This window comes from Oncorhynchus clarkii, chromosome 17, assembly GCF_045791955.1.
Source record: "Oncorhynchus clarkii lewisi isolate Uvic-CL-2024 chromosome 17, UVic_Ocla_1.0, whole genome shotgun sequence".
Lineage (NCBI taxonomy): Eukaryota > Metazoa > Chordata > Actinopteri > Salmoniformes > Salmonidae > Oncorhynchus > Oncorhynchus clarkii.
Window position 1 is genome coordinate 7,848,136 of NC_092163.1, and position 25,310 is coordinate 7,873,445.

The window sequence follows — 25,310 nt, forward strand, 5'->3', positions numbered from 1 at the left end:
CCAAAAACTAAAATACTGCCCCCTAGTCGTAAAAGGCCACCGTTCCCAGGCCGTCATTGAAAATAAGAATGTGTTCTTAACTGACTTGCCTAGTTAAATAAATATTAAATAAAGGTGTAAGAAAAAAATTGGCAAATCGGCGCCCAAAAATACACATTTCCGATTGTTATAAAAACTTGAAATCGGCCCTAATTAATTGTCCATTCCGATTAATCGGTCGACCTCTAGTTAGAGCCATCTGGAATGAGGATGAATTGAAACATTTTCTGGTTCACAGAAATGGTACAAAAGAGGTGGCTAACCACTGCTCAGCTGATTGGTCGGCATACTGTCAATGGAGACATTTGGTAACTAAATGTCATGGAAAGAAGAAGAAATGACATCACCAAACCAAGATAAATGACTTAAACCACAATGGGAAAAGACTTGGGAGTGTTTAAATGATGTCATGGGCAGAAAATCAAATGAATCTCCATCGTTCTTTGAAGTTGACGGGTCATTTATTACAAATCCTTTTTGATATTACCAATCATTTTCAAGACTGTTTCACTAGTGAATTTCACTAGTGAAGTGGACCGTCAGGGTTCTTATTGAAGTGGACCGTCAGGGTTCTTAGTGGTCTGGACCGTCAGGGTTCTTAGTAAAGTGGACCGTCAGGGTTCTTAGTAAAGTGGACCGTCAGGGTTCTTAGTAAAGTGGACCGTCAGGGTTCTTAGTGAAGTGGACCGTCAGGGTTCTTAGTGAAGTGGACCGTCAGGGTTCTTAGTGAAGTGGACCGTCAGGGTTCTTAGTGAAGTGGACCGTCAGGGTTCTTAGTGAAGTGGACCGTCAGGGTTCTTAGTGAAGTGGACCGTCAGGGTTCTTAGTGAAGTGGACCGTCAGGGTTCTTAGTAAAGTGGACCGTCAGGGTTCTTAGTGAAGTGGACCGTCAGTCCCCATGTCCAAGATGAATTCACAGCAACACACATTATTACACAGAGCCATGATCACACATCCCTTCTATCTCTAATTACTCAAACAAACAGCAACACACATTATTACACAGAGCCATAATCACACCTCCCTTCTATCTCTAATTACTCAAACAAACAGCAACACACATTATTACACAGAGCCATAATCACACCTCCCTTCTATCTCTAATTACTCAAACAAACAGCAACACACATTATTACACAGAGCCATGATCACACCTCCCTTCTATCTCTAATTACTCAAACAAACAGCAACATGACCTGGACAAAAAGATTCAACATTTCATGGAGTGGCGGGGACTGTGAGGACACACACACACACACACACACACACACACACACACATATTCTTTATATTAGTTGTGTTGTTTGTACTGTTATTAATGACATTGTTTTAGTTGGGTTGTTTGTACTCTTATTAATGACATAGTTTTAGTTGTGTTGTTTGTACTCTTATTAATGACATAGTTTTAGTTGTGTTGTTTGAACTCTTATTAATGACATAGTTTTAGTTGTGTTGTTTGTACTCTTATTAATGACATAGTTTTAGTTGTGTTGTTTGTACTCTTATTAATGACATTGTTTTAGTTGTGTTGTTTGTACTCTTATTAATGACATAGTTTTAGTTGTGTTGTTTGTACTCTTATTAATGACATTGTTTTAGTTGTGTTGTTTGAACTCTTATTAATGACATAGTTTTAGTTGTGTTGTTTGAACTCTTATTAATGACATTGTTTTAGTTGTGTTGTTTCTATATGGTTGTATTTTCAGTGTGTGGCTGTCCTTGTGTATCAGTGTTTTGTTACTTGTCTTGTTTGGTGTTTTTTGTGGACCCCAGGAAGAACAGCTGCTTCTTCTGCAGAAGCTAATAAACAACCCCCCCCCCCCCTCCCCCCCCCGCCCCATTTGTCCAGATCTGGATGTATAACAGCCAGGGTTAAGATGAACTTGTTCCCAAAAGCTGGTTTAATCTCCCTCTTAGCAGCAGCTCTGCCTCTTAACCTGCATGGAGAGAGGGGAGGGTGGGGAGGGTGGGGGTGGGGGGTGGGGGGGGGGGGCAAAAGAGAGAGAGTGAGAGAGAGAGAGCGAGAGCGAAGTAGAAAGAGAGAAAGCGAAGGCGAAAGAGAGGTAGGGAGACCGAGCTACTTTTATTTTAAGTGGTATTGATCTGCCCGCATTTCCTTTGGCATCACAGTAGGCTTGACTTGAAGGACAAAACCTCCCGTCGAGTTACCCCCTCTCTCCCTTCCTTCCTCTTTCTCACTCCCTCCCAAACCCCATACCACCCCCACCTCTCTACTCCAACCCCTCTAACCCTCTTATACCCATCTTCACTCCTCAGCTTCTTCACCAAGCAGTTTCTTTTCCTCTCCTCCTCTCCTCCTCTTTCCTTTTAGAGAGAGTGGGGAGGGGGAGGGTGGAGGAGAGGAAGGGGGGGGGGAAGAAGGACGGTGTGGAGGAAACTGCTATATGTATTTGCGTTACTTCACAGGGTTGCCAAGCAACAGCTGAATCCAGTATTTACAGTTAATAAAAAGTGAGTGACATTAGCTAACAGTGTTATATTAGGTAAAGAAGGGATTTGCTTTTAAGAAAAGAAAATTAAAGCCAAGGTGTGTGTGTGTGTGTGTGTGCGCCAGTGTGTGGGGGTGGGGTCTGTCTGTAGAACTGTAAGTGGATGTGAGCCAGTGTGTGGGGGTGGGGTCTGTCTGTAGAACTGTAAGTGGATGTGAGCCAGTGTGTGGGGGTGGGGTCTGTCTGTAGAACTGTAAGTGGATGTGAGCCAGTGTGTGGGGGTGGGGTCTGTCTGTAGAATTGTAAGTGGATGTGAGCCAGTGTGTGGGGGTGGGGTCTGTCTGTAGAACTAAGTGGATGTGAGCCAGTGTGTGGGGGTGGGGTCTGTCTGTAGAACTGTAAGTGGATGTGAGCCAGTGTGTGGGGGTGGGGTCTGTCTGTAGAACTAAGTGGATGTGAGCCAGTGTGTGGGGGTGGGGTCTGTCTGTAGAACTGTAAGTGGATGTGAGCCAGTGTGTGGGGGTGGGGTCTGTCTGTAGAACTGTAAGTGGATGTGAGCCAGTGTGTGGGGGTGGGGTCTGTCTGTAGAACTAAGTGGATGTGAGCCAGTGTGTGGGGGTGGGGTCTGTCTGTAGAACTAAGTGGATGTGAGCCAGTGTGTGGGGGTGGGGTCTGTCTGTAGAACTAAGTGGATGTGAGCCAGTGTGTGGGGGTGGGGTCTGTCTGTAGAACTAAGTGGATGTGAGCCTGTGTGTGGGGTGGGGTCTGTCAGTAGAACTGTAAGTGGATGTGAGCTCCCCCGTCTTCTACAAACCTGAGTCCTGTACTTAGTTGTTCTCTCTGTCTTCCCTGCAGGGTTTGAAAGCATTTTGGAAGGGCTGTTCGGGCCGGGACTAGTCAAAGATATTACCCTTTTTCAAGGTAAGCATGTCCTCGCCGACTATCTCCATACCTGTCTCCCAGATGGCACCCTATTCTCCATCTAGTGCACTGCTTTTCACCCATAGGCCCAGGGCCCATAGAGAGCAATAGTAATGGCATATTTTTGTAGGCACTAACTCCGCCATGGCCCGTTGGACAAAGCCTATGGGGAAATTATATACAGTGCCTTGCGAAAGTATTCGGCCCCCTTGAACTTTGCGACCTTTTGCCACATTTCAGGCTTCAAACATAAAGATATAAAACTGTATTTTGTTGTGAAGAATCAACAACAAGTGGGACACAATCATGAAGTGGAACGACATTTATTGGATATTTCAAACTTTTTTAACAAATCAAAAACTGAAAAATTGGGCGTGCAAAATTATTCAGCCCCCTTAAGTTAATACTTTGTAGCGCCACCTTTTGCTGCGATTACAGCTGTAAGTCGCTTGGGGTATGTCTCTATCAGTTTTGCACATCGAGAGACTGAAATTTTTTCCCATTCCTCCTTGCAAAACAGCTCGAGCTCAGTGAGGTTGGATGGAGAGCATTTGTGAACAGCAGTTTTCAGTTCTTTCCACAGATTCTCGATTGGATTCAAGTCTGGACTTTGACTTGGCCATTCTAACACCTGGATATGTTTATTTTTGAACCATTCCATTGTAGATTTTGCTTTATGTTTTGGATCATTGTCTTGTTGGAAGACAAATCTCCGTCCCAGTCTCAGGTCTTTTGCAGACTCCATCAGGTTTTCTTCCAGAATGGTCCTGTATTTGGCTCCATCCATCTTCCCATCAATTTTAACCATCTTCCCTGCCTCTGCTGAAGAAAAGCAGGCCCAAACCATGATGCTGCCACCACCATGTTTGACAGTGGGGATGGTGTGTTCAGCTGTGTTGCTTTTACGCCAAACATAACGTTTTGCATTGTTGACAAAAAGTTCAATTTTGGTTTCATCTGACCAGAGCACCTTCTTCCACATGTTTGGTGTGTCTCCCAGGTGGCTTGTGGCAAACTTTAAACAACACTTTTTATGGATATCTTTAAGAAATGGCTTTCTTCTTGCCACTCTTCCATAAAGGCCAGATTTGTGCAATATACGACTGATTGTTGTCCTATGGACAGAGTCTCCCACCTCAGCTGTAGATCTCTGCAGTTCATCCAGAGTGATCATGGGCCTCTTGGCTGCATCTCTGATCAGTCTTCTCCTTGTATGAGCTGAAAGTTTAGAGGGACGGCCAGGTCTTGGTAGATTTGCAGTGGTCTGATACTCCTTCCATTTCAATATTATCGCTTGCACAGTGCTCCTTGGGATGTTTAAAGCTTGGGAAATCTTTTTGTATCCAAATCCGGCTTTAAACTTCTTCACAACAGTATCTCGGACCTGCCTGGTGTGTTCCTTGTTCTTCATGATGCTCTCTGCGCTTTTAACGGACCTCTGAGACTATCACAGTGAAGGTGCATTTATACGGAGACTTGATTACACACAGGTGGATTGTATTTATCATCATTAGTCATTTAGGTCAACATTGGATCATTCAGAGATCCTCACTGAACTTCTGGAGAGAGTTTGCTGCACTGAAAGTAAAGGGGCTGAATAATTTTGCACCCCCAATTTTTCAGTTTTTGATTTGTTAAAAAAGTTTGAAATATCCAATAAATGTCGTTCCACTTCATGATTGTGTCCCACTTGTTGTTGATTCTTCACCAAAAAATACAGTTTTATATCTTTATGTTTGAAGCCTGAAATGTGGCAAAAGGTCGCAAAGTTCAAGGGGGCTGAATACTTTCGCAAGGCACTGTATATATATTTTTTGTAGGGTTTATAGATAAATGCCAAAAATAAGGTCAGAGGTTAACACCGGTTTAGGAGATCTTCTACGTTTTGTTCTATGAGATAATCTTCATCAGCTAACGTTACTTTTTAGTGAGTTTTGAAACATTAATGTTATCAAATAAGCAAATAAAGCACATCGAGGCTTCATACATCGTAAAGGTCATGTTAACTGACTGATATTATCTCATAGAACAAAACGGACATCTCCTAAGCCTGTGTTAACCTCTGACCTTACACTATATTGTTAATATATGAAACTCTTAATATATGTTACAATATATTCTTAATATATGAAAAGATAAATGAAACATTTAGAGGTCTAAATGTTTAGGTTCCTGAATGGAATTACAACCCCTCAAATTACCCAAAGACAACAACATCATCAACAACAACAACAACACCTTGTGCGTCATCGCACCAAGCATGCAGCTAGACTGCTTCAATACACATGACTTCTAACACACAGAAAGTGTGTGGGTCAGGAGAATCAAATGTCAAATGATGCGGCTCCTCAACCCAGCCAGCCAGAGCTCTCTTTCCTCTCTCTCTCTCAATTCAATTTAAGGGGCTTTATTGGCATGGGAAACAAACGTTTACATTGCCAAAGTAAGTGAAGTAGATAATAAACAATTTTTAAAAATTCAGTAAACATTACACTTGCAAAAGTTCAAAAATAATAAAGACATTACAAATGTCATATTATGTCTATATACAGTGTTGTAATGATGTGCAAATAGTTAAAGTACAAAAGGGAAAATAAATAAACATAAATATGGGTTGTATTTACAATGGTGTTTGTTCTTCACTGGTTGACCTTTTCTTGTGGCAACAGGTCACAAATCTTGCTGCTGTGATGGAACACTGTGGAATTTCACCCAGTAGATACGGGAGTTTATCAAAATTGGGTTTATTTTCTAATTCTTTGTGGATCTGTGTAATCTGAGTGAAATATGTGTCTCTAATATGGTCATACATTTGGCAGGAGGTTAGGAAGTGCAGCTCAGTTTCTACCTCTGTCTCTCTCTCTCTCTCTCCAAACCCTAGGAAATGAGGTCAGTGTGGCCACCTATCGTCTTGTGACACATCCTCCACCAACTTCAGAATTAGTGTAAATGTTTCAGATGCGTCTTCCTCTTCGCTCATTCAACCACACAGCAAACACACACATATAAATGCACACACATTTCCACAGTAAGTACACGTACAAACACACTCGCACCCTCTCTCGCTCTCTCTCTCACAGCTGAGTGCAGCAGGGTGGGGGGTCATGCTAGCTGTTGGACGGTAGCTAATTGGCTCTTTCCCAGGGCTATTGTAACTACTAGAACCACGGGGGCCCACTCACTCACCTTTGACCTTTTGACACACCATGGGTAAAAAGAAAAGTGCACCTAGCAACACGATATAATGTACAGAACTCACTGCATCAAGTGGAATTGTATCATTCCCATTCCACTCATTCAAGTTTAGTTGTATCCACTCATTCAAATTGAGTTGTGTCACTCCCTAGTGTAGGACTAGATTCAATTGAAGGGCTTTATTGGCATGGGAAACATGTGTTTACATTGCCAAAGCAAGTGAAGTAGATTAAGTAAAAATTAACAGTAAACATTCCACTCACAGAAGTAAATATATATATTTTTTAAATGTCATATTATGTATATATATATACAGTGTTGTAATAATGTGCAAATGGATAAAGTACAAAAGGTAAAAATGGGTTGTTTTAACAATGGTGTTTGTTCTTCACTGGTTTGCCCTTTTCTTGTGGCGAAAGGTCACTATATTACTGCTGTGATGGCTCTTTCTCTCTCTCTCTCTCTTTCTCTCTCTCTCTCTTTCTTTCTCTCTTTCTTTTTCTCTCTCTCTTTCTCTCTCTCTTTCTTTCTCTCTTTCTCTCTCTCTTTCTTTCTCTCTTTCTTTCTCTCTTTCTTTCTCTCTTTCTTTCTCTCTTTCTCTCTCTCTCTTTCTCTCGCTCTCTCGTCTCTCGACTCTTTCTCTCTTTCTCTCTCCTTCTTTCTCAAATTCAAATTCAAGCTGCTTTATTGGCATGAAAAACATTGCATCAATATTGCCAAAGCAACAATGTATACAATATACATTGTAATAAAATAATGAAGAATAATATAAAATGGTAGCAAATAATACAAATAAAGCAAACTATTTTAAATAAAAAAATTAAAAAAATGGCAACAGTAAATAGTAGAAATATAATAAATATGAAAGGTGAAACATATAAATATATATATATATATTTCTCATTTGTAAGGATTGGATTGTGTACTGCATAGTACTGTATTGTCTTGTACTGTGTAATGTGATTGTGTTGAGGTTCTGGTGGGAGGGGGGGGGTAATGTGGTGCTTTTACTATAATGAGGATGTCTCATTAATGTAAGACAAAAAAGTATATCTCTCAGTAGCGGTGTGGGTTGAACTGATGGTTAAAGGAAGCATAGCTCCATGGCAACGACCCAGACACAGAGTTCATACGGTCGTCTCTATGAAGTGGCCACGTTGACGACGTCTCTCTCTGTCTCTCGCTCCACCCCTTCCTCCAAATGAATTGTGTTTTTCTCACGAGAGACGAAAACGACTCCAAGGCTGTTGTTTCTCTTCTTTCTTGGATTATTGATCCTCTATCATTCATTTATTTTTATATATTTTTTTAGACACCTTTTTCTCCTCCATTTTGTGGTATCCAATTGGTGGTATCCAACAGTCTTCCCTCATCGCTGCAACACCCGTACGGACTCGGGAGCAGCGAAGGCCGAGAGCCGTGTGTCCTCCGAAACACCACCCAGTCAAACCGCACGGCTTCTTGACACACTTCCCTCAAACCGGAGGCCAGCTGCACCAGTGTGTCCTCCGAAACACCACCCAGTCAAACCGGAGGCCAGCTGCACCAGTGTGTCCTCCGAAACACCACCCAGTCAAACCGGAGGCCAGCTGCACCAGTGTGTCCTCCGAAACACCACCCAGTCAAACCGCACGGCTTCTTGACACAATTCCCTCAAACCGGAGGCCAGCTGTACCAATGTGTCCTCCGAAACACGACCCAGTCAAACCGCACGGCTTCTTGACACAATTCCCTCAAACCGGAGGCCAGCTGCACCAGTGCGTCCTCCAAAACACCACCCAGTCAAACCGCACGGCTTCTTGACACAATTCCCTCAAACCCGGAGGCCAGCTGCACCAATGTGTCCTCCGAAACACCACCCAGTCAAACCGCACGGCTTCTTGACACAATTCCCTCAGACCGGATGCCAGCTGCACCAGTGTGTCCTCCAAAACACCACCCAGTCAAACCGCACTGCTTCTTGACACAATTCCCTCAAACCGGAGGCCAGCTGCACCAGCGTGTCGGAGGAAACACCGTACACCTGACGACCGTGTCAGCGTGTACTGTGCCCGGCCGCAACAGGAGTCGCTAGTGCGCGATGGGACAAGGACATCCTGCCTCCTGCCGGCCAAACCCTCCCCTAACCCGGACGACGCTGGGCCAATTGTGCGCCGCCCCATGGGTCTCCCGATCGCGGCCGGCTGCGACAGAGCCTGGACTCGAACCAGGATCTCTAGTGCCTTAGACCACTCCGCCACTCGGGAGGCCCTCTCTCGCTCTTATCCCCCCCTCTCTCTCTTTTATCCCTCTCTCTTTTATCCCTCTCTCTTATCCCCCTCTCTCTCGCTTTTATCTCTCTCCCTCTTTCTCTCTCTCTCTCTCTTTCTCTCTCTCTTAACCCCCCCTCTCTCGCTCTCTTTTATCCCCCTCTCTCTCTATCATCCCTCTCTCTCTCATCCCTCTCTCTTATCCCCATATCTCTCTCTCCCTCTTGTCCCCTCTCTCTCTTATCCTCCTCTGTCTCTTGCTCTTTATCATCCCCCTCTCTCTCTTTTATACCTCTCTCTCATCCCTCTCTCTTATCCCCATATCTCTCTCTCCCTCTTGTCCCCCTCTCTCTCATCCTCCTCTGTCTCTTGCTCTTTATCATCCCCCTATCTCTCTTTTATACCTCTCTCTTTATCATTTTTCTCTTTTATCCCCCTCTCTCTCTCTCTCTCCCTCTGTCTTTCTCTCATCCCCCTCTCTCCAATCTCTTTTCTCTCTCTCTCTCTCTCTCTCTCTCTCTCTCTCTCTCTCTCTCTCTCTCTCTCTCTCTCTCTCTTATTCCTCTCTCTCATCCCCATCGCTCTCTTTTATCCTTTTTTCTCTCTTATCCACTTTCTCTCTCTATCATCCTCTCTCTCTTATCCCCATCTCTCACTCTCTCTCTTGCTCTTATCCCCTCTCTCCAATCTCGTATCTCTCTCTCACTTACCCTCTATCTATCTCTCTCTCTCTTATCCCCCTCTCTTCAATCTCTTTTATCCCTCTCTCTTTCTCTCTCTCTCTCATCCCCCTCTCTGTCTTTTATCCCCTTTCTCTCATATCCTTCTCTCTACCTTCCCCTCTCTCTCTTTTATCCTTTTTCTCTCTCGTATCCCCCCCTCTCTCTCTCTTTTATACCTCTCTCTCATCCCTCTCTCTTATCCCCATATCTCTCTCTCCCTCTTGTCCCCCTCTCTCTCATCCTCCTCTGTCTCTTGCTCTTTATCATCCCCCTATCTCTCTTTTATACCTCTCTCTTTATCATTTTTCTCTTTTATCCCCCTCTCTCTCTCTCTCTCCCTCTGTCTTTCTCTCATCCCCCTCTCTCCAATCTCTTTTCTCTCTCTCTCTCTCTCTCTCTCTCTTATTCCTCTCTCTCATCCCCATCGCTCTCTTTTATCCTTTTTCTCTCTCTTATCCACTTTCTCTCTCTATCATCCTCTCTCTCTTATCCCCATCTCTCACTCTCTCTCTTGCTCTTATCCCCTCTCTCCAATCTCGTATCTCTCTCTCACTTACCCTCTATCTATCTCTCTCTCTCTTATCCCCCTCTCTTCAATCTCTTTTATCCCTCTCTCTTTCTCTCTCTCTCTCATCCCCCTCTCTGTCTTTTATCCCCTTTCTCTCATATCCTTCTCTCTACCATCCCCTCTCTCTCTTTTATCCTTTTTCTCTCTCGTATCCCCCCCCTCTCTTTCTCATCCCCCTCTTTCAATCTCTTATCTCTCTCCTTCTCTCCCTCTTATCTCTCGCTCTCTCGCTCTATTTCTGTTATCCCCTCTCTCTCTTACCCCCCACCCTCTCTCTCTCTCTTATCCCCCTCTCCAATTTATTTTATCCCTCTCTTTTCTCCTTTTTCTCTCTCTTATCCCCCTCTTTATCTCTCTCTCTTATCCCTCCCCTCTCCAATCTCTTTTATCCCTCTCTCTTTCTCTCTCTCTCTCACCCCCTTTCTCAAAGCTCTCTCTTTTATCCCCTTTCTTTCTTATCCCCATCTTTCTCTCTCTTATCCCCCCTCTCTCTCTCTCTCTCTCTCACTCTCTCTCTCTTGCACTTATCCCCTTCTCTCCAATCTATTTTCTCTGTCTTTCTCTCTCTCCCTCTCCCTCTTTTATCTCTCTCTCTCTCTCTCTCTCTCTTATCCCCCTCTCTCCAATCTCGTTTATCCCTCTCTCTTTCTCTCTCTCTCTCTCTCTCTTGCTCTCTCTCTCTCTCTCTCTCTCATCCCCTTCTCTATTTTATCCCCTCTCTCTCTCTCATCCCCCTCTCTTTTATCCCCTTTCTCTCTTATCCTTCTCTCTCTTATCCCCTTTCTCTTTCTTATCCCCCTCTCTCCAATCTCTTTTATCCCTCTCTTATCCCCATCTCGCTCTCTCGCTCTCGTTCTCTTATCCCCTCTCTCTCTTACCCCCCCTCTCTCTCACTCTCACCCCCCTCTCTCCAATCTCTCTCTCTTTCTCTCTCTCATCCCCCCTCTCAATCGCTTATCTCTCTCTCTCTCACCCCCCTCTCAATCTCTTTTCTCTCTCTCTCTCTCTCTCTCTCTCTCTCTCTTATCTCTCTCTCTCTCTCTCTCTGTTATCTCTCTCTCTCTCTCTCTCTCTCTCTCTCTCTCTCTGTTATCTCTCTCTCTCTGTCCTTCTCTCTAAATTCAATTCAAGGGGCTTTATTGGCATGGGAAACATATGTTAACATTGCCAAAGCAAGTGAGGTAGATAATAAAAAAAAGTGAAATAAACAAGAAAAATGAACAGTAAACATTACACATACAGAAGTTTCAAAATAATAAAGACATTACAAATGTCATATTATGTATATGTACAGTGTTGCAACGATGTGCAAATGGTTAAAGTACAAAAGGGAAAATAAATAAACATAAATATGGGTTGTATTTACAATGGTGTTTGTTCTTCACTGGTTGCCCTTTTCTTGTGGCAACAGGTCACAAATCTTGCTGCTGTGATGGCACACTGTGGTATTTCACCCAGTAGATATGGGAGTTTATTAAAATTGTATTTGTTTTCGAATTCTTTGTGGATCTGTGTAATCTGAGGGAAATATGTCTCTCTAATATGGTCATACATTGGACAGGAGGTTAGGAAGTGCAGCTCAGTTTCCACCCCATTTTGTGGGCAGTGATCACATAGCCTGTCTTCTCTTGAGAGCCATGTCTGCCTACGGCGGCCTTTCTCAATAGCAAGGCTATGCTCACTGAGTCTGTACATAGTCAAAGCTTTCCTTCATTTTGGGTCAGTCACAGTGGACAGGTATTCTGCCACTATGTACTCTCTGTTTAGGGCCAAATAGTATTCTAGTTTGCTCTGTTTGTTTTGTTAATTCTTTCCAATGTGTCAAGTAATACTTTTTTTGTTTTCTCATGATTTGATTGGGTCTAATTGTGCTGCTGTCCTGGGGCTCTGTAGGGTGTGTTTGTGAACAGAGTCCCAGGACCAGCTTGCTTAGGGGACTCTTCTCCAGGTTCTCTGTAGGTGATGGCTTTGTTATGGAAGGTTTGGGAATCGCTTCCTTTTAGGTGGTTGTAGAATTTAACGGCTCTTTTCTGGATTTTGTTAATTAGCGGGTATCGGCCTAATTCTGCTCTGCGTGCATTATTTGGTGTTCTATGTTGTACACGGAAGATCTTTTTGCAAAATTCTGCATGCAGAGTCTCAATTTGGTGTTTGTCCCATTTTGTGAATTATTGGTTGGTGAGCGGACCCCAGACCTCACAACCATAAAGGGCAATGGGTTCTATGACTGATTCAAGTATTTTTAGCCAGATCCTAATTGGTATGTTGAATTTTATGTTCCTTTTGATGGCATAGAATGCCCTTCTTGCCTTGTCTCTCAGATCGTTCCCAGCTTTGTGGAAGTTACCTGTGGCAATGATGTTTAGGCCAAGGCATGTATAGTTTTTTTGTGTGCTCTAGGGCAACGGTGTCAAAATGGAATTTGTATTTGTGGTCCTGGCAACTGGACCTTTTTTGGAACACCATTATTTTGGTCTTACTGAGATTTACTGTCAGGGCGCAGGTCTGGTAGAATCTGTACAGAAGATCTAGATGCTGCTGTAGTTCCTCCTTGGTTGGGGTCAGAAGCACCAGATCATCAGCAAACAGTAGACATTTTACTTCAGATTCTAGTAGGGTGAGGCCGGGTGCTGCAGATTGTTCTAGTACCCTCGCCAATTCATCAATTCATTGATGTATATGTTGAAGAGGGTGGGGCTTAAGGTGCATCCCTGTCTCACCCCACGACCCTGTGGGAAGAAATGTCTTTGTTTTGGGCCTTTTTTAATCACACACTTGTTGTTTGTGTACATGGATTTTATAATGTTGTATGTTTTTTCCCCCAACACCCCTTTCCATCAATTTGTATAGCAGACCCTCATGCCAAATTGAGTCAAAGGCTTTTTTGAAGTCAACAAAGCATGAGAAGACTCAAATATACTGTTAAGATTTTCTACTGCCAAGTTTACACCTTCACTATTACAGTGGAATGTTTTACCCAGGAATTTGTCTAAAAGGGATTGAATTTGTTGTTGCCTAATTGTTTTTTGGTAGGTTTCCAAAATGCATTCCTTCCATCTATAGCATTTCTTAATGTTACTCAGTTCCTTTGGCTTTGATGCCTCATGATTGATTATTGCTCTGTTCAAGTAGACTGTGATTTTGCTGTGGTCTGATAGGGGTGTCAGTGGACTGACTGTGAACGCTCCGAGAGACTCTGGGTTGAGGTCAGTGATAAAGTAGTCTACAGTACTACTGCCAAGAGATGAGCTATAGGTGTACTTACCATAGGAGTCCCCTCGAAGCCTACCATTGACTATGTACATACCCAGCGTGCGACAGAGCTGTAGAAGTTGTGACCCGTTTCTGTTGGTTATGTTGTCATAGTTGTGCCTAGGGGGGCATATCTCTCTCTCTCTCTTAGTGCTGTGAGTTCCGTGTGGAGCTCGGCGCACTTTTCTTTTTATCCATGGTGCACCAAAAGGTGAGTTTGTTGGGCATCCCTCCTCTCTCTCTGTTTTTCTCTGCCCGTGGAGCATTATAGCCACACTCGCGCACACACACATCACACACACACACATCACACAGACACACGCACATACTCTCCTCTGCATATGAAGGGGTAGGGTTTAGTGCGGCAGGGGACTGGAGGTTAATGACTACACTATGTCGAGGCGCCCGGTTCTACATCTGTCACCAACACAATAGTCACGTATCCAAGGCCGCCGCACGCCGCCAGGCGCCCAGGCCCAACGTCCCCTCCGCTCCGCTCCCCTCCCACTAGGACTGTGACACAAGTCATGTTCCGTGAAGAGTCAGTTATCACAAAAGAAGCTCATACCGTGTTCGAGAGAGAGTCACCAGAAGGCCTTGTCACTTGGAGACACAGAGATGTCACACACACACACACACACACACACACACACACACACACACACACACACACACACTGATTACTGGGGGTAATCTTCTGGTTGAGTGTGTGTGTCCGAACAGTTGATGTATTGGTTTACAGTTTTTATGTATCAAAAGGAACTCGGCCATCATTCAAAACAAACTGTTGCTATTTTCAATGCTTTTCATATTCTGAAGGGTTTTATTGTGAAATGCATGAAATGGTTAGCTGTGCTGTGGTTTGTCTAAGCTCACACACAGCGGCCTGTCATTATTACCACAACCTCTCTGACGTGTGTGTGTTTGTGTGTGTCTTCTTCTTCTTCCCACAGATTGCGAGCCCGAGGTACTGTTGGATTGGTCGTTTGATGTAAATTGTCTCTTTTGCTGCTTAAGACGAGAGAAAGTCAAGGTAATTGATGTTATTAGAGTTGCTGTGGCTCACACACACAGACACACACAGACACACACACAAACACACACACACACATCGAGACAATTGCTAAATCCCACACACTGCATTACAGCTAGCTGATTAGCTAAACTCCACACACTGCATTACAGCTAGCTGATTAGCTAAACTCCACACACTGCATTACAGCTAGCTGATTAGCTAAACTCCACACACTGCATTACAGCTAGCTGATTAGCTAAACTCCACACACTGCATTACAGCTAGCTGATTAGCTAAACTCCACACACTGCATTACAGCTAGCTGATTAGCTAAACTCCACACACTGCATTACAGCTAGCTGATTAGCTAAACTCCACACACTGCATTACAGCTAGCTGATTAGCTAAACTCCACACACTGCATTAGCTAATTAGCTTCATGAACAAAAGCCAGTCTGCATCTTTTCATCCTTCCATCGCCTCATCAACAATAACACACACACAATCACACACACACACACACACTCACACACACACCCACACACACACACACACACACACACACACACACACACACACACACACACACACACACCCTTTAAGTAGAGGTCAATCCCTGGTCGTCTCACTCATTCAGCCATGTCTAATCATCCTAAAATGGCGCTGGAATGTTTTGCCTCTCGGGAATGTATTATTATTTTCTGCCCTTTCAGTCACCCCTCGTTCCCTTTGACCTTGTGAATTGATGGCTTGTCGGCATGTCGTTCGGGGCGCCACTCGTCCTCCATTTTTTCTTTGTCTTTTAAAGGGGCAATCTGGGATTCAAACGATAAAGAAGTGGACACCGCGCCACTTTTGATATACCAATCCCAGATTGCCCCTTTAATGGAGGAACGAAGGATGAAACAGAAGGCCTCACAAAGAGCCCCCCCCCCCTTATGTTGCCATGCCAACCAACCACTCCTTTTCTCCTTTTTCATCTTGACCTCTTCAACCCTGAAGGTCGACCATCTGGCACCTACAATTTAATACACACTTGTAAATGTGTGAAAAATAACAAATATAAGCACCAACCAAATTATTATTATAAACATATATAACATAGTAGTAGTGCTGATCTATGATCAGATTATAATGAATAGGATTATATAAATCAGATTCAGCATTCCTACTTCTGGGACACTTTGTGAATACGCTCCATGGTCCATAAAACATATTACCTAGAACATACCTGCCCTCCTTCCTCTGCTTGTCTCTGGCCTTGCCATGCCCGGGCCGGGCTGGGTGGGTTGGGCTTGCCCTACGTCCAAAATGGCACCCTATTCTCGTTATAGTGCACTACGTCTGAACACGGCCCATAGCGCTCTGGTCAAAAGTAGTGCACGATGTAGGGAATAGGGTGCCATTTGGGACGTACTCTTCATATTTCACTGTGTGCGTTTAATTGCATGAAATGCCAGAGGACCTGCAGAGGACGGAAACAATTGATTCATTGATCTGCAGCTATGCAAACTCCCGACAGAGGGAGGAGGTAGGCTTGAGGGAGGGGGAGAGCGAGGGAGGGGGAGGAGGTAGGCTTGAGGGAGGGGAAGAGCGAGAGAGGGGGAGGAGAGAGGCAGAGGGAGGAGGTAGGCTTGAGGGAGGGGGAGAGCGAGAGAGGGGGGAGGTAGGCTTGAGGGAGGGGGAGAGAAAGGGGGAGGAGGTAGACTTGAGGGAGGGGAAGAGCGAGAGAGGCAGAGGGAGGAGAGAGGCTGGGGGAGAAGGAAAGTGAAAGGGGGATACCTAGTCACTTGAACAAGTGTCTTCCGAGGGGAGAGAGAGAGAAAGAGACGAGGGATGGAGAGCGAGGAGAAGGATGAGAGAATGCCTCATTCATATTAACTGTGAATGTATGCCGTTTTAAAGAAACTGTTTGAGCCTGTTTTGGTTTTGCCAGTTTTCACGTCACTGGATTCTAAGAGGAGAAAGCGGAGAGACAGTCAGGGTGTCACGCCCATTCCTCCCACCACCACCCCAGATCATTCATTTGTTTGTTTCATAAACACAATGACTGCATGTCCATAGTACCACACAATGACTGCAAGTCCATAGTACCACACAATGACTGCATGTCCATAGTACCACACAATGACTACATGTCCATAGTACCACACAATGACTGCATGTCCATAGTACCACACAATGACTGCATGTCCATAGTACCACACAATGACTGCAAGTCCATAGTACCACACAATGACTGCATGTCCATAGTACCACACAATGACTGCAAGTCCATAGTACCACACAATGACTGCAAGTCCATAGTACCACACAATGACTGCATGTCCATAGTACCACACAATGACTGCATGTCCATAGTACCACACAATGACTGCATGTCCATAGTACCACACAATGACTACATGTCCATAGTACCACACAATGACTGCATGTCCATAGTACCACACAATGACTGCATGTCCATAGTACCACACAATGACTGCATGTCCATAGTACCACACAATGACTGCATGTCCATAGTACCACACAATGACTGCATGTCCATAGTACCACACAATGACTGCATGTCCATAGTACCACACAATGACTGCAAGTCCATAGTACCACACAATGACTGCAAGTCCATAGTACCACACAATGACTGCATGTCCATAGTACCACACAATGACTGCATGTCCATAGTACCACACAATGACTGCATGTCCATAGTACCACACAATGACTGCATGTCCATAGTACCACACAATGAATGCATGTCCATAGTACCACACAATGACTGCATGTCCATAGTACCACACAATGACTGCATGTCCATAGTACCACACAATGACTGCATGTCCATAGTACCACACAATGACTGCATGTCCATAGTACCACACAATGACTGCAAGTCCATAGTACCACACAATGACTGCATGTCCATAGTACCACACAATGACTGCAAGTCCATAGTACCACACAATGACTGCAAGTCCATAGTACCACACAATGACTGCATGTCCATAGTACCACACAATGACTGCATGTCCATAGTACCACACAATGACTGCAAGTCCATAGTACCACACAAGGACTGCAAGTCCATAGTACCACACAATTCCTGCATGTCCATAGTACCACACAATGACTTTCTTAAACACCATATTTTGTCACCTGGTCTTTTAAAGCTTCCACCACAGCGTTCTCTCGCCACCTATTGTCATATTATGTTAAAAAAAAACAGACTTAAAAAAAACTGACTTAAAAGGTACTGTAAGGTTTTCCTCTGGGTTTGGTCCAGGAAAACTTCATTAAAACTGTGTGTCTGCTTTGTCTGTGTCCCTCTGAGGAACACTTGGTTGTACATTTATCTACTGTTTTCTCAAATCCTAAACCCTTTTCCTCTTGTGTTCTGTGTCCCTCTCAGGAACACTTGGTTGGCATCACACCCCAGGTCTTATCAGAGTCAGAGGACTTGAAACAGGACACGTCCAAAATCAACCGCCTGGAGAAGCAAGCCGAAGAGTTCCTCAATGCTGTCTTCTACAGAAAGGGTGAGTCTAGAACCTATAGAACCATAAGGGAGTCTAGAATGCAGAACCATAAAGGAGTCTAGAATGTAGAACCATGAGATTTTAGAACCTAGTACCATAAGGGAGTCTAGAACATAGAAGCATAAGGGAGTTTAGAACCTAGAACTATTAGGGTCAAGGACTTATAGAACCATAAGGGAGTCTAGTAGAACTATATGGCGTAGTCAGTTGGGACGTTATAAAGACACAAGGTATGGAACTTGGAAACACCAAAGTTGTGGGTTTGATTCCCACATTTGAGCTCCCGAGTGGCGCAGCGGTCTAAGGCACTGCATCTCAGTACTTGAGGCATCCCTGCAGACACCTTGGTTCGATTCCAGGCTGTATCACTACCGGCCGTGATTGGGAGTCCCATAGGGCGGCACACAGTTGGCCCAGCGTCGTCCGAGTTCGGCCGGTGTATGACGGTCATTGTAAATAAGAATTTGTTCTTAAGTGACTTGCCTCGTTAAATAAAGGTTCATTTTAAAATCGTGTCCTAAAAAAACTGAAGTTTAAAATGAAACGTGTTGGTTAAGTGACCAAGTATTGTAATGCTTATATACTCTCCTAGAGAAGAGAGGGGTGCAGTGTGTGACTGGTTGCATCCAAAATGGCCCCCTATTCCCTACACTATATCATTTAGTGCACTACTTTTTTTGGTCAAAAGCAGTGCACTAGTTAACAGGGTGCCATTTGAGATACATGGTTGTTTTAGAGAGGATTAGGTCAATCAGTCAGATGCTGATCCAATCAATGTATCTGCCCAATCAATCTGGGTTCACCTCCACACCCAGCCCTCAGCCCTCAGCCCTCAGCCCTCAGCCCTCAGCCCTCAGCCCTCAGCTCTCAGCCCTCAGCTCTCAGCCCTCAGCTCTCAGCCCTCAGCTCTCAGCCCTCAGCTCTCAGCCCTCAGCTCTCAGCCCTCAGCTCTCAGCCCTCAGCTGGCCTAAAGCTGCTATATACTGAGTGTACAAAACATTATTTCCATGACAGACTGACCAGGTGAATCCAGGTAAAGGCTTTGATCCCTTATTGATGTCACTTGTTAAATCCACTTCAGTGTCGATGAAGGGGAGGAGACAGGTTAATGAAGGATTTTTAAGCCTTGAGACAATTGAGACATGAATTGTGTATGTGTGTCATTCAGAGGGTGAATGGGTGGCAAGACAACATATTTAAAGTGCCTTTGAACAGGGTATGGTTGTAGGTGCCGGGCGCACCGGTTTGAGTGTGTCAAGAACTGCAACGCTGCTGGGTTTTTCACGCTCAACAGTTTCCCGTGTGTATAAAGAATGGTCCACCAACCAAAGGACATCCAGCCAGCTATGGGAAGCATTGGAATCAACTCAATATAAGAAAGGTCCTAAATGGTGTGTACACTGAGTGTATGTAGCTGAACAAACACTGTGCACAGTATATAAACAGACACACATAGATATGTGTCGTTTGTCTGAGGGTTTCTTCCTTCCCAGTGATGTCCCTTTAGCTAAATGTTTTTATAATGTCTATATGCTCCCGGCTTTATGTTTTGGGTCCACGCGGTCGGCGTCCCAAACGGAACCCGATTCCCTACTTAGTGCACTACTTTTGACCAGATTGCATAGGGCCAAGGTTAAAAGTAGTGCACTGGATTGGGAATAGTGTACCAGGACGTAGGTATTGTTTGCAGAAAGCTTCCCCTTCGGACACGGGGCACAATTCCTTGGCCCAAAAGGAAATGTTTTTCCAGAAAGCTTGTCTGCTAAATCACTTTGTTGTTTTGCGGCTGAAAGTTGGGGGCTATAGGGTAGACTAGAGATGTGTCCCAAATGGCACCATATTCCCTATGTAGTGCACTACTATAGGGGCCAATGGGTTTCTGGTCGTAAGTAGTGCACTACATAGGGAATAGGGTGCAATTTGCGACGAAACCTAGCTAACAGTCTGTCTGTAGTGTTACAGAGGTATTAAACATGTCCTGTAGGTATATATCTATGTCCACATTCTAACAGTCTGTCTGTAGTGTTACAGAGGTATTAAACAACATGTCCTGTAGGTCTACATCTATGTCCACATTCTAACAGTCTGTCTGTAGTGTTACAGAGGTATTAAACAACATGTCCTGTAGGTCTACATCTATGTCCACATTCTAACAGTATGTCTGTAGTGTTACAGAGAGATATTAAACAACATGTCCTGTAGGTCTACATCTATGTCCACATTCTAACGGTCTGTCTGTAGTATTACAGAGAGGTATTAAACATGTCCTGTAGGTCTACATCTATGTCCACATTCTAACAGTCTGTCTGTAGTGTTACAGAGAGATATTAAACAACATGTCCTGTAGGTCTATATCTATGTCCACATTCTAACAGTCTGTCTGTAGTGTTACAGAGAGGTATTAAACATGTCCTGTAGGTCTATATCTATGTCCACATTCTAACAGTCTGTCTGTAGTGTTACAGAGATATTAAACAACATGTCCTGTAGGTCTATATCTATGTCCACATTCTAACAGTCTGTCTGTAGTATTACAGAGAGGTATTAAACATGTCCTGTAGGTCTACATCTATGTCCACATTCTAACAGTCTGTCTGTAGTGTTACAGAGGTATTAAACATGTCCTGTAGGTCTACATCTATGTCCACATTCTAACAGTCTGTCTGTAGTGTTACAGAGAGATATTAAACAACATGTCCTGTAGGTCTACATCTATGTCCACATTCTAACAGTCTGTCTGTAGTGTTACAGAGAGATATTAAACAACATGTCCTGTAGGTCTACATCTATGTCCACATTCTAACAGTCTTTCTGTAGTGTTACAGAGAGATATTAAACAACATGTCCTGTAGGTCTATATCTATGTCCACATTCTAACAGTCTGTCTGTAGTGTTACAGAGAGGTATTAAACAACATGTCCTGTAGGTCTATATCTATGTCCACATTCTAACAGTCTGTCTGTAGTGTTACAGAGGTATTAAACAACATGTCCTGTAGGTCTACATCTATGTCCACATTCTAACGGTCTGTCTGTAGTATTACAGAGAGGTATTAAACATGTCCTGTAGGTCTACATCTATGTCCACGTTCTAACAGTCTGTCTGTAGTGTTACAGAGGTATTAAACAACATGTCCTGTAGGTCTACATCTATGTCCACATTCTAACAGTCTGTCTGTAGTATTACAGAGAGGTATTAAACAACATGTCCTGTAGGTCTACATCTATGTCCACATTCTAACAGTCTGTCTGTTCAGAGAGGTATTAAACAACATGTCCTGTAGGTCTACATCTATGTCCACATTCTAACAGTCTGTCTGTAGTATTACAGAGAGGTATTAAACAACATGTCCTGTAGGTCTACATCTATGTCCACATTCTAACAGTCTGTCTGTTCAGAGAGGTATTAAACAACATGTCCTGTAGGTCTACATCTATGTCCACATTCTAACAGTCTGTCTGTAGTATTACAGAGAGGTATTAAACAACATGTCCTGTAGGTCTACATCTATGTCCACGTTCTAACAGTCTGTCTGTACAGAGAGGTATTAAACAACATGTCCTGTAGGTCTACATCTATGTCCACATTCTAACAGTCTGTCTGTACAGAGAGGTATTAAAAAACATGTCCTGTAGGTATATATCTATGTCCACATTCTAACAGTCTGTCTGTACAGAGAGGTATTAAACAACATGTCCTGAAGGTCTACATCTATGTCCACATTCTAACAGTCTGTCTGTACAGAGAGGTATTAAACAACATGTCCTGAAGGTCTGCATCTATGTCCACATTCTAACAAGTCTATTTTTAATAAAAATGTATGTGTGTATAGTCACATCTACCTTAATTGTTATCAGCTTGTATATATATATATTTTTTACTTTTTTTTCTTCACATAAACAGTAATATTTCCTGGTTGCTAAAATTAGAATAGTTCGCCTAATTTCAGTTTATGTTACAAAACAAGTCATGTAGAGCTTAGAAAGTTGCTGTACGGTCTAAACCGCTGTGAAATATATTTTCAATAACCAGTATAGTATCTTCAGCTGTCTGAAGCTGGTGTACAAAACTGAAAGTAAAAGATGCAAAAACAAAATGAAAGAACAGGAAGCATAGAAATAGTGCACATGGAACATATCTACAACTTCTGAGACTGGCTTTCAGTGAGAATGACAGGTTCATAACTGACATTTCTACGTGAATTTGGTCCGTTCCCCCATAAAGTGACATATTGCAGCTTTCATGTTTCTAGTTGTAGTGCTGCCAGATCTTTAGCCGGTCGTTGGAATGTTAAACAGATTAAGAATGTTCTAATAGGTGTCTAATGTTGTGTGTTTGTTTGTCTCTAGCAGACCTCCCAAGCTTCTCGGACCCTCACATCCCTCTAGTGGCTCGTGAGATAATGCAGCGAATGATCCGTCAGTTCGCTGCCGAATATACCTCAAAAAACAGCTATTCTCAGGACCCCCCCCATCACCCCCAGCCCAACGGCATCAAGGACCAAAGCCGCCTCCTGCCGAGAGCGGCCTCTCCAGCCCCGGCCCCCCTCGCTCTGCCGGGGGCGTCCAGCCCCCCGTCCCCCGCCCCGGGACCGGGCCTCAGCCCCGCCTCCGCCTCTGCCTTCGCCCCGGACAGTGGGAACGGAGCCGGTAGTAACTGTAGTGGTACCGGTGCTGCTGCCTCTGCACAGAACCCCGTCCTCAGCAAGCTTCTCATGGCCGACCAGGACTCTCCACTGGACCTCACCGTCAAGAGGCCCGACCCCACAGAGACCAAAACAGAGGGTAAGACACCACTCACACGTCCATATCGAATCAAAACGTAGTTACCTTATAGATAAAATGGTGTTACACTGTACAGTGAAATGCCCACTTGCAGGCTCTCAACAGTGCAACAACAATAAGAAAAAGAGAAACAAATATTCAATAAAATAAATAAGTAGAAGAAAAACCTGGACGGAAGAACTCCCCCATAACTTCAATAGAACGCCCTATATCTCTCCTATCTCCATTTATATCCCTATATCTCTCCTATCTCCATTTATATCCCTGTATCTCTCCTATCTCCATTTATATCCCTGTATCTCTCCTATCTCCATTTATATCCCTGTATCTCTCCTATCTCCATTTATCTCCCTGTATCTCTCCTATCTCCATTTATATCCCTGTATCTCTCCTATCTCCATTTATCTCCCTGTATCTCTCCTATCTCCATTTATCTCCCTGTATCTCTCCTATCTCCATTTATATCCCTGTATCTCTCCTATCTCCATTTATCTCCCTGTATCTCTCCTATCTCCATTTATATCCCTGTATCTCTCCTATCTCCATTTATATCCCTGTATCTCTCCTATCTCCATTTATCTCCCTGTATCTCTCCTATCTCCATTTATATCCCTGTATCTCTCCTATCTCCATTTATCTCCCTGTATCTCTCCTATCTCCATTTATCTCCCTGTATCTCTCCTATCTCCATTTATCTCCCTGTATCTCTCCTATCTCCATTTATCTCCCTGTATCTCTCCTATCTCCATTTATCTCCCTGTATCTCTCCTATCTCCATTTATCTCCCTGTATCTCTCCTATCTCCATTTATCTCCCTGTATCTCTCCTATCTCCATTTATCTCCCTGTATCTCTCCTATCTCCATTTATCTTTCCTATATCTCCCTGTATCGCCAATATCTCCCCTATATTGACTATATCTCCCCTGTATGTTGCTTATATCTCCCCTATATCTCGCATATATCGCCTATATCTCCCTATAGGTCTCATATAGCTTCCCTGTATCTCTTCTATAGCTCCCATGTATCTCCTATGAGCCACTATATATCCTTTATATATCCCTCTATCTCTACTATATCTCTCCTATATCTCCACTTTAACTCACTTATATATCCGCTATATCTCCACTATATTGCCTCTAGCTCTTCTACATCTTGCTTATATCGCTCCCCTATATCGCTCCGCTATATCTCTCCCCTATATCTCTCCCCTATATCTATCCTATAGATCCCCTATATCTCTCCTATATATCGTTCCTATATATCCCTTATATCTTCCCTATATCTCCCCTATAGCTCTCTTACAGTTGAAGTCAGAAGTTTACATACATTTAGGTTGGATTCATTAAAACTCGTTTTTCAACCACTGTTAACAAACTATAGTTTTGGCAAGTCGGTTAGGACATCTACTTTGTGCATGTAAGTCATTTTTCCAACAATTGTTTACAGACAGATTATTTCACTTATAATTCACTGTATCACAATTCCAGTGTGTCAGAAGTTTACATACACTAAGTTGACTGTACCTTTAAACAGCTTGGAAAATTCCAGAAAATTATGAAATGGCTTTAGAAGCTAATTGGAAGGGTACCTGTGGATTTATTTCAAGTCCTACCTTCAAACTCAGTGCCTCTTTGCTTGACATCTTGGGAAAATCAAAAGAAATCAGCAAAGACCTCAGGAAAAAAATGGTAGACCTCTACAAGTCTGGTTCATCCTTCGGAGCAATTTCCAAACACCTGAAGGTACCACGTTCATCTGCACAAACAATAGTACGCAAGTATAAACACCAAGGGACCATGCATCCATCTAACCGCTCAGGAAGGAGATGCGTTCTGTCTCCTAGAGATGAACGTACTTTGGTGCGAAAAGTGCAAATCAATCCCAGAACAACAGCAAAGGACCTTGTGAAGATGCTGTAGGAAACTGATGCAACAGTATCTCTATCCACAGTAAAACGAGTCCTATATCGATATAACCTGATAGGCCGCTCAGCAAGGAAGAAGCCACTGCTCCAAAACCGCCATAAAAAAGCCAGACTACGGTTTGCAACTGCACATGGGGACAAAGATTGTACTTTTGGGGAAATGTCCTCTGGTCTGAAGAAACAAAAATGGAACTGTTGGCCATAAAAAAGTGGGAGGCTTGCAAGCCGAAGAACACCATCCCAACCATGAAGCACAGGGGTGGCAGCATCATGTTGTGGGGGTGCTTTGCTGCAGGAGGGACTGGTGCACTTCACAAAATAGATGGCATCATGAGGTAGGAAAATTATGTGGATATATTGAAGCAACATCTCAAGACATATGTCAGGAAGTTAAACCTTGGTCGCAAATCCCCCACAACCTGTAATTGGACCAGTAAAAGTTGTATAGAGCCAAACAGACTGGGCCTAATGAAAACTACTAGTATCCTAATTCTAACAAACAGTTGGAGGCTGAATGCCAAGTCGCGTTATGCTGAAAAATAGATTTTTGAATCTTAAAAACATTAACCCCCATGCCTTAAAATCCCTCTTGCCCTATAGACATTTGGCCTGGATTATCCTCTAATGCCTGTGACCATATATGGTATTATAGTG

The 25,310-nt window shown here is 43.6% G+C and overlaps 1 protein-coding gene across 1 annotated transcript in view; it reads left to right on the plus strand.

The window, feature by feature from the left end:
* The first annotated feature begins 1,230 nt into the window (after positions 1 to 1,230).
* The window catches only part of LOC139370468 (ligand-dependent corepressor-like), a 35,217-nt gene continuing 11,137 nt past the window's right edge, over positions 1,231 to 25,310 (plus strand). The window contains exons 1-5 of the mRNA XM_071109963.1: positions 1,231 to 1,276; positions 3,345 to 3,410; positions 14,350 to 14,429; positions 17,821 to 17,947; positions 22,297 to 22,731. Of these exons, the coding sequence (XP_070966064.1) occupies positions 1,231 to 1,276; positions 3,345 to 3,410; positions 14,350 to 14,429; positions 17,821 to 17,947; positions 22,297 to 22,731 (754 nt within the window). The remainder of the gene's footprint in view (positions 1,277 to 3,344; positions 3,411 to 14,349; positions 14,430 to 17,820; positions 17,948 to 22,296; positions 22,732 to 25,310) is intronic.